The sequence below is a fragment of the Dendronephthya gigantea genome, unplaced genomic scaffold (assembly GCF_004324835.1).
Source record: "Dendronephthya gigantea isolate DGI-Jeju-01 unplaced genomic scaffold, DenGig_1.0 000000F, whole genome shotgun sequence".
NCBI lineage: Eukaryota > Metazoa > Cnidaria > Anthozoa > Malacalcyonacea > Nephtheidae > Dendronephthya > Dendronephthya gigantea.
Genome location: NW_021163010.1, coordinates 1,003,095 through 1,012,830, shown reverse-complemented (window position 1 = coordinate 1,012,830; position 9,736 = coordinate 1,003,095). Strand labels below are relative to the sequence as shown.

The 9,736-nt window shown below is 37.0% G+C and overlaps 1 protein-coding gene across 4 annotated transcripts; it reads left to right on the top strand.

Annotated features, from left to right (window-relative positions):
- The first annotated feature begins 1,241 nt into the window (after positions 1-1,241).
- LOC114526467 (cubilin-like) lies at positions 1,242-9,666 on the top strand. 4 transcript variants are annotated; one of them, XM_028548253.1, is made up of 11 exons: positions 1,242-1,257; positions 1,356-1,446; positions 3,463-3,560; positions 4,702-5,097; positions 5,521-5,937; positions 6,234-6,632; positions 6,995-7,414; positions 7,486-7,875; positions 8,209-8,586; positions 8,712-8,889; positions 9,006-9,666. In XM_028548253.1, the coding sequence occupies exons 3-11, from the start codon at positions 3,467-3,469 to the stop codon at positions 9,574-9,576; spliced, it is 3,243 nt and encodes a 1,080-aa protein (XP_028404054.1). In that variant the 5' UTR covers positions 1,242-1,257; positions 1,356-1,446; positions 3,463-3,466; the 3' UTR covers positions 9,577-9,666. The 4 variants fall into 4 exon arrangements, with proteins under 4 accessions (XP_028404054.1, XP_028404017.1, XP_028403966.1 ...); XM_028548216.1 differs by lacking the exons at positions 1,242-1,257; positions 1,356-1,446 and adding an exon at positions 3,017-3,280; XM_028548165.1 differs by lacking the exons at positions 1,242-1,257; positions 1,356-1,446 and having other exon boundaries at positions 3,406-3,560; positions 8,212-8,586.
- Positions 9,667-9,736: the final 70 nt, after the last annotated feature.

Here is a 9,736-nt window from a genome sequence, read left to right as displayed (position 1 = left end):
GCTTGATTCAAATCTCCTTTTGTGCGGTTGTTATTCTTTTGAGATCCTTTTCAAACTGATTACAGAGATAACATTGAAAAGCTTGTAATATTACACCGCCATGCGCGCGGTACATTCGTTTGATATGATTCTAAAACTGAGACGTTTAAGTGCCAACTACTGATAAAACAAAATTAAAATATTGAGCATAACAACCATAAATATATTTTTTCCGCCATCTGGATATCTTCCAATCGATTCAGTTTTTCCTGTATACTCCTGCATATATGGCAATTATACAAATTGAACAGATTGAACCATAGTAGCCTACTTCTCTCTTCGTATCTCAGTTGTAAAGAAAAACGAGAAAGATGTCTTAAGTTAAAGACGAAACGTTACAAATGAAATTATTTTAAAATCTTAATTGTTTTTATGGCCACCTTAAAAATTATATGTTGGACTCTCATATTCATTATAAAAAACGAAAATGAAGAGTCTTCGCTTTTTATTTGTAATTTTCATTTTCTTAAATGGGACTGTTTAATAATTAGTTGCCTCAAGGTTTTTTACAGAGGCTCCATGTGTAAGAAGAATTAGCATGATGCCGGAGTGGCGGAGTATGGGGCCTTGGTTGGAACAGATGTTCGATAGACACGCGCTTAAATACCCGATAAACTCTTTAAACCATGCATGCAGTCATGTATGAACCCAGGCAGTATACGCAACCTGTAGCCAAATCGGCAGTCAGTACTTATTTGAGGCATGTGCTGACAACCCGCTGTATAAACAAAACGCCATAAATTGACCTACTTAACCAATGTCAGCACGTGGTTGGTCAGTTTAAAATCTCGTCATAAAACCATTATAGAAATTGTGAGATTTTTAACCAGGCCACATGCATACAAGGATTCCTATACAGTTATTACTTGTATCTCAATAGCACGCTTCAACATTAAAAAATCAGATAACATTGAGGGACCGACGTGGCAATACCTTACTTGTCTATCAAAATAACGAGATGATTTTTGCTGTTAGACCCGAGAAAAAAATCTAATGAATACCACACATCTTTAATGAGATAGGAAAGATAAGATGTCTGTGCAACAAAAAATAAAGCGAAGTAACAACTGTCGATTGACTGAAACTCGGAAGTTGCGAGCAGAACATAACTTGGACAAATAAGCCTGCTGACTTCGGCTTTATTGTCGGCGCAAAAACATAAATTATTTTGCATGTTTCGTCATATAAAGTCGACGAAGTAATATATTATATTATCTGGTAAGTTATTTGGTCTAACTGATATCATTCTCAGTGCTTACTATGTAAATGATGCAGTGTAGTGACTGTAGTCATAACATATATACTTGTTATTGTAGTGTTACAGATTTCAATTTGGGCAAAACGCGAGAGGTTCCCAATACCGACAAGTGTTTTAGAGACGGGAAAACGTCAGTCTTTCAAACATATGTGAGTAAAGTTCAGTTACATATAAATCAATTGCCTGCATGTCTGACTGGCTTCAATTGCCATGGAGATAGCTACAATATGACACAACTCTCATAGCAAAAACCTCTGGCAAATTTAATTCGGAACGTCAGGATTGCGGATCATTCAGGTTAGTGGCCTACACAAGAGTTTCCTCTGCAATGAGTTCTGCACGTACCATCATGAAATAATAAATGGTTAAGTCTAGTCTATTTAGTACCATGTAACTACATACATAACACTTCACGTAATTTAACCCAATCTGGTACCCTGTGGCTTATATCACTTCACAGGAGAAGTGAAAAACACAACGCCATTCTATAAGGGCATTGTGTAGAAAAAGTGAAAAACAAGCTGAAACAACCCAAGATAAGCTTTGGATATAATCGAAAGAGTTGAAATAGCTAAAATTAGACTGCGACCTCTGCATGTATCTAAAGTAAGGAAGTTTGTATAAAGTTTATTATTGGAATGGAGTCAGTGGTGTAGTCCATAACCATTGGCATACGATTATTTTTTGCGTTCGCATTTCTTTTAGTAGATGAGTGTCTTATATGCAAATAAGAGCACTAATAGTTACTTAAACAATAGTTTGAATTTATAAATCATTAAATGATACTAATTAAACTTTGCACCAACCGACCAAAAGGCTGTAGGTTTTCTTTGGTGCGCTCCAAGTGCTCGTCGGTAAAACGTCGGGGGTGCATGCCCCCTCCATTTAGGATAGTCACGCTACCCCCTGCTGGTTAGGCTGGTAACTATACCATTTTGCTTGCCCCTGGCCTGGAACTAGATTCGCATCAGATTTCGATAGACCATTGTGACGACATTACTGAACCGCCAAGGCCTCGATTACATTGTACCAGATTCCTGTCGGAACAGTTCAAAATTTGCACATGCTAAAAGTTTTAGCCTAAAACGTGTGCAGTTTTTGAAATGTAAGAGAAATTAATATACTCAATCGGTGTTGTTTTTAGGCATTTGCTACTATCTTTTTCTTCTTAAGGATAAATGGAGATCTAAAGGTCCTTACGATCGAGTCCACTACACTTGAAAGAAACCTATGCTTTGTAATTTTTATCTTTCCCGCATTACAGCCATAATTGCATCAAAGCATGCTGGTCTTTGTAGTTAAATAATGCTATTAAACGGTATAACGATAAGGTCTCATTGGCTTTGATGACTACGCTGAGTCCTTACGAAGAATTATGTACCCCATAAACTCACTAGAACCCAAATGAACATCATTGATCCTTGGATACAATGAAAGCGAGTTCTAATTCCTTGATTTGTGTATCGACGAACACATCGTTAATTGGTGTATCGACGAACAGTCGAACACGGCACATTGATGCATCATTTGATTGCTATCTTGCATGACCATTATTTAGTTAACACAAAACCAAGTATAGACAAACTTGTTGTCGACTTGTCGGACAAAACTGATCTTGCTGGAGGCCATTTGTCTTTGAAGTTTGAACAAACACGCTTTACTATGAACCCAAGGTGAAATAGTTCGCACATTTTTACATCCGTTGCTTTACAAATAGGGTCCAATTATAAATTCGTGTGTCATTTGTGGTCTAAAATATGCATGTTTGCTTCATTGACAAGTGAACGGAAGCTCCCGCATTGCTATCTAACGCCGAGAATGCTACACTCCATACGCGTACGAAAGCGATAATTCTGTTAATTGCTGCACTTGCAGAGTATGAGTGGTTCCTCACCACGTTTGTCACAGGTTTCACTTTGGCACATAAGATTATATTGTGGAAAATTTTATTTGTAGTTTTGACTGTACAGTTTGTTTACAATGGTGAGTAAAATTATAGGTAATCATCGTTATGGATGAAGAGAATTGAGGTATTTAGATTTTGACAACCCTGCCCACTGACACTGTGCCTGTTCCTAACATTCGAAGGATAAGAATAATCTTGGACAGACAGGCTGGCCGTAATTTTATCATTTTGTGTTTACATTTTTTATGTTTACATATAGAAAAATGGCTAAAACGCCGTGGAAGATACAAACAGCTCAGTCTATCTTCTTTGCCTTGGTTTTACTATCATTTCATGTGAATTATACTCATTCTTCTGGTAAGCATACAAAGGCTATAAGGCCATATCTTTTCGTACGTCTGTTGATGACTCGTTACAACCCAGTATTTTTATCAGTTAATTAGAAAGAATTTAAATTTTTATGTGAAATAATTGCGATCATGAAACGATCATTAAAGATAGGCTACCTTAATTCCTCGAGCAATATTGCATCATGTAATCTGTATTCTATATAAAAAGTCAAATCATTATGTATAATATGTACGTGGTACCGTAATGCCATATTTGCAGGAAGATGGGAACATATATATACATACCGTAACACAAATAATTGCAACAAATGGAGCACACTGACATGTAATGTAAAGTATTCTTTGTGATCTGTCCGTTTATTTCTTTTGAATAACCAATCATGGCATATGGGAAAATGTTTTCACCAAAGTTTTTCAACACACTGGTTGAACATTTTACTATTGATATTTTATTTGGTCTACGGATGTGATGGCTAGTTCTTATGTAGTTGAATAAGGGTAAACGTTGATAAATATACACTGAGATAGCATGCAGAAATCACTTACTTATCTACGTCCGCGAAAGGTTCACTACTCGTAGAATTTTTTCTAATTTGTTTTGATTATATATGTGACGAAATTTGCTATCAATTTCACCTTCAGATAATATAGATACTTTTTTCCGGCGTATAGGTCAATACAACAATAATATGCCAAATTATTCCAATTCTTAATTTACATATTAAATATTGATTTGAACTTTGTGAGTGTGATTATAATCCTCTTTTTTTAATCGAGTACCGCTTAATTTAGTGATAGATGATATTGCCTGTATTCGTTTGGCTTGTTATCAAATATGCATAACAGCGTGTATTGTAAAGTATTTTTAGGCTACTTGAGAATGCTAATACTTGCTTTCGCATAGACTGCCTCTCGGAAATGGCAGCTAATTTGAATTTTGGAAGAACTTTGAAAATGTTACTTGGTTTGATATTATGTAGAGACTCACTGAATTCGAATTCTATAGTCAATAGGCGGACGAATGATTTTAGAAAAAATTACTCTCTCTCTCGGGTACAAACTGCCCGGGTAATCACCGATATGCGGTACTTTTCTCACCCACTGATACCTGATAACAGCTAACTAAAGACTAAGTAATCTTTTTTTAGTTTGCAGTGAAGATATTATTGTTGAGAAAAAAAGTCTATCAAGTCCAAATTATCCATATCATTATCCTTCAAATGCAAGCTGCACTTGGATTATAAAATCGTCTCTGGAAGATCATGAAATTGTGTTGAAAATTCAAGATTTGGATATAGAACCTCAGGCGCTGTGTAATTTTGATTATATTCAAATTGGTTCTGGAAGTGTTCCGGGCGAAAACGTCATAGTAAATAGACTCTGTGGGACTGAAAAACCTGGTCCTATCAAATCAGATTCGCATGCATTGTGGTTGAGATTTGTATCTGATGCCGCTAAAACATTTAGAGGTTTTCGTGCAACATGGAAAGCAAAGAAAGCCCGTAAATCTCAAGTATTTCCTAACCCCGCAGTTGAAAAGAACGGTAAGGTTACAAAATAAAAAAAATCGGTATAGCTGTGCAAAAATATTGCGTGGAACGTTTTCTAACTTAGCATTATAATCGGTTATTCGAAGCCAATTTGTAACTTGTACTCGTGGATAAGGAACTTTTTGTGTTCCAGCTATTCAAGTTCAATGACAATGCAATATTCTTTCAATTAAACAGATTAGAAAGATGTTTAGTTCCTTTAAAAATCCATGAATTTGTTCTCCATTTTGAGCTAAACATTGATTCGAACAGCCGGTCCCAGATCACCAAGTGCGTCTGGACTAGTTTTTTGTGGTCAAGTTTAGGACTGAAATGTACAGGAGTTAGTTTAAGCCTACTAAACATAGCCAGAATACGAAATTAATTTAGACAAGGCTCAAGATTGTGATCTCAGTTCTGTATTTTAATTATGTCTAGTATGTGGTGAAAAGATCCTCAATGGAGTGGAGGGTACCATTAAATCACCCAAATTCCCTCGGAAATATCCTTATGACCAAAAATGTCACTGGGTTATCATGGCGCCAAGAACAAATCGTGTTGTGATTAGATTTCAATATTTTGATTTGGAAGGAGCATCAAATTGCCGCTTTGACTACTTGCTTGTAAAGGATGGTGAACACAACAACTCAAAAACTATTGGTCGTTATTGTGGCTCTAGTAAACCAGCTACCATTACGACATCAAGCAATACTGCAAATCTCAGGTTTAATTCCGATACCTCGATTGCTAGAGGAGGTTTCTTGATTCGATGGAATGCCGTTAGTCTGTTGACTACAACACCTCCCGGAGGTGTCATCACAAAGACAATTGCAACCGAGAAACCATCAAAACCAGGTATAGTGATTGGCATTTGTAGGTATACTGTAATAACATCATGACGTGCATGTGGGGAGTGTTTGGTCAAAGAATAATCAGTACACGCTACAATCAGTTTCATGTCATTGGACCTTTCCTGTAATTACGTCGCCATTTCATTGTTCTCAAATAATACATATTTTTTCTGTCTGTGTTTGAAAAAAACCATCTTTCTTAGACCTAGCCCGTGAGAAAAAAGTGAAATACATTCCATTTAGATACAGACAAGAATGTTGTTTCCTTGTTACCTTGACGTTACAACTTTTACGTTTTAGAATGTGGTGGACAGTTGACATCAAATGAAGGAAGTATTCAATCACCTTTATATCCAGAGTTCTATCCTAATAACATGCTCTGTACTTGGGTAATTAGCGTGGAAAAACCAGCACGAATCCGATTAACATTTGGTACGGAGTTCGATTTGGAGAACGAAGAGCAATGTCCTTACGACTTTCTAAGTATCAGAGATGGAGCGAATATTGTGGATAGCGAAATAGGAAAATATTGCGGCAAAATTATCCCGAACACCATTTTGTCAACCACAAGTAGCGTACATATAACATTTCGTTCAGATAAATCTGGAGGTGGGAAAGGGTTTTCCTTGGAATGGATAGCTGAGAGAATCATGACCCTTGGGCCTATAACCACACCTGTTCCAACAACTACCTCGCCAGGTATGATTTAATGTACACTCTGTTTCTTTAAACTCGACTTATGAATCTATTCAAGGTATATCTTAATCTATATCAAGCATAATATTTCGTTCGATCAAAAAGTCTCCTTGAAGGTGGCTTTTCACTAGAGAATTGGCTACAGTGGAGTTCCCGCAATTGAGAGAAACATTGAGAGAAAATTGGGAGAAACAATTCGTTCGAACCAAGTGTAATGGAAACACTGGTTTAATGTTTATAGATACGTACGCGTGTTATTTCTTCTCACTGAAACAGCAGGCAGATTTTACTTTTTCCATTGTCTCTACAAAAAAAGCATGCAGTACAAAGTTATCATCAATCCCTGCCATTTTTATCTATTTTAGATTGTGGTGGTCATCTTACTGAGTCAACTGGTATCATTACGTCGCCCAAATATCCCATGATGTATCCATCCAACCAAAATTGTGTGTGGTTGCTGTCCATGGCTAGTGGCAGTCAAATTCGACTCACATTTGATTACCTCGAGTTGGAAGATGATTTGAATTGTGCATACGATTATCTGTTAATACGTGATGGTGCTAGTATAGACTCACCAGTTATTGGAAGATATTGTGGGTCATCAATAAGGATTTCAGAGAAATATATCTATTCTTCAGGGAAAGACCTAAGAATTGAATTTCATTCAGACAACGTAGGATCCAAAGGTGGTTTTCGCCTTTCATGGCAAAGCATTTTGGAAGCAACTACCCGACCGACATTATTAACAACACCAACAGTTCTTGGAAGACATAGGATTATGAGAGGTCGGTAAAGTGTTTTTTGGACAAACAATCAATCGTCCTATAATGTCCATTGTTTATTTTCTTCTGCATAGGTTGTGGTGGTTTTTTCCAACTTGGATTACACAGTGGTACAATCTTTTCGCCAGCCTACCCTAACAAGTACGCTCCTTATCTCACCTGTACTTGGACTATACTTGTGGAAGAACAAAATCTTGTTGCGGTGTCCTTCAATGAATTTGAATTAGAATATTCAGTCGGGTGCTCATCTGATTACGTTATCGTAAAAGATGGTATTTCTAAGAATTCTGAGGTTCTTGGAAAGTATTGCGGAACTGATGTGCCGCTTTATCTTCTCTCAAGTGGCAGCGAGCTGTCAATTGTGTTTCGCACGAATGAGGTGAATAGCGCAAAAGGGTTTGAAATATCATGGATGAAATATGAGGCTCCACAATCATCTCCAACAGGAATTAAACCACCTCCAGGTAAAGCTTTTATGATTTTTGGTGGTCAAAACCCTTCATTTGTCCGGGTAGGCATATGATCATGCATTATGATGTAGCAATGTAATGAATGCTCCTGTTAATGGCATGAGATTGTTGCTAGTTTCTTCATTATAGTAAATGTTTAGCTACGCAAAAAATGTGGTATAAAACGGCCTAAAATAGAGAAAAAACTATTTTAAGCATTTGTTATACCACATTTGATGTGAACGCTGCTTCCTTGGTAATTATTGGAACGTAATGTTTAGCTATTTCGAATTTTGACTTGTGAATTTTCAAATAAACATTGTTATTATTATTATTTATTCTCTCCAGCAGTGAATAAGGATAAGAAAGAACCCGTATGTCTAAACGAGTATGGTTCGCTTACTGGTGAATCAGCGCCATTTGTAAAAGAAAGTTGTCTCTGGGACCTACGTGTAAAAGTCGGTAATCAAATACAGGTTGATTTCGAAGAGTTCAGCTTTCATACCAACTGTTCTGAAGATTATGTTGAGATACGAAATGGTTTAACAAAGTATGCCCCGGTGGTTGCCAGATTTTGCAGCGGGAATCTACCGTATCAAATCATGTCGACAAGTCGTTTTATGATGGTTCGTTATGAAATGTCCGGTAAAAATCAAACCAAATTCAAACTGAACTACAAAGAAATAGGTAGTGGTAAAAACGATGTGCACATTGCATTCAACACAGGTAAGTCATTTAGTAATTGTGTTATCAGGTTTTGCGTCAGCGAAGTGTGGACAAGTCTTCCCAAATAAAATGGAAATGATTTTATAATTATTAACAACGTGGCCTTATTATATCTGTTCCTTTAGACGGATGTGGCAATTCTGCTCTTACACGAGAGTCAGATGACGGTGAGCGACAGAATAACAAGTTGGGAGATTGGCCTTGGCAAGTCGCTCTCATGAAGAAAGGAATGTCGTTAGTCACTTGTGGAGGAGTTTTAATATCACCACAGTGGGTAATGACTGCAGCGCATTGCTTTACAAGGTTTGCTTTACATGCTTTACGTTAATTTAAAGTCTTTAAGGTGTCACTGGAAAGGGATAAAGATCGAGAGGTTGTAATGAGAATTCTGTGAGTTTTTTTTGTTCTCTCGTTTTCAGGAGTATTTCCTCCTCTCAGTGGATTGCAAAACTAGGCTCAGTGGATATACAAGCTGGTGGCAAATCTGAACAGACTTTTGATATTTCTGTTGTACGCGTCCATCCAAACTACAACAGTTCTAGCAACCAGAATGATATAGCTTTGGTACGACTACAAAAACCCGCCAAACTCAACAACTACGTCAATACCATATGTTTACCGGATCAAGGCTCGGACAAACTTTTTGAAACCGGTAATAACTGTCACGTGGCTGGTTGGGGGACTTATCAAGCTTCTAGTGATTCTGTTTATCCCTTATCGTCACTGACTTTACCAATTGTTTCAAACACTGAATGTGATACGTTTGATGACTTTGCGGTGACAGATAATATGTTATGTGCTGGATCCAAAAATAGAATTGATACCTGTCATGGTGATGGGGGTGGATCGTTGATGTGCAAGGATAGTGGGGGATTTGTTGCAATAGGTATTAACAGCGTAGGTGAAGGTTGTGGTAATTCCGAAAATTATGGAGTATATACTGACGTACGACCCTATCTTGACTGGATTAAGGTCCAGATATTTATGTAGTTATATATTGTTCACTTTTGTAAGTTTTGCTATCTTAGCAAGTAGCATTTTTAAAAATTTGTAGCAGATTCTTGTAACAGCGTATTGAGATAAGAATAAAAGTAGATTTCTTAAGGGTGTTTTTCGCAGCGATAGGGGCGCCTCTCTTAAATAACTACGA

Coding starts and splice junctions, on each gene's coding strand:
- LOC114526467 (XM_028548114.1), top strand. CDS start 3,449: ATGTTTACATATAGAAAAATGGCTAAAACGCCGTGGAAGATACAAACA. Junction 6,633..6,994: donor TCCAACAACTACCTCGCCAG/GTATGATTTAAT, acceptor TATCTATTTTAG/ATTGTGGTGGTCATCTTACT. Junction 8,587..8,711: donor GCACATTGCATTCAACACAG/GTAAGTCATTTA, acceptor CTGTTCCTTTAG/ACGGATGTGGCAATTCTGCT.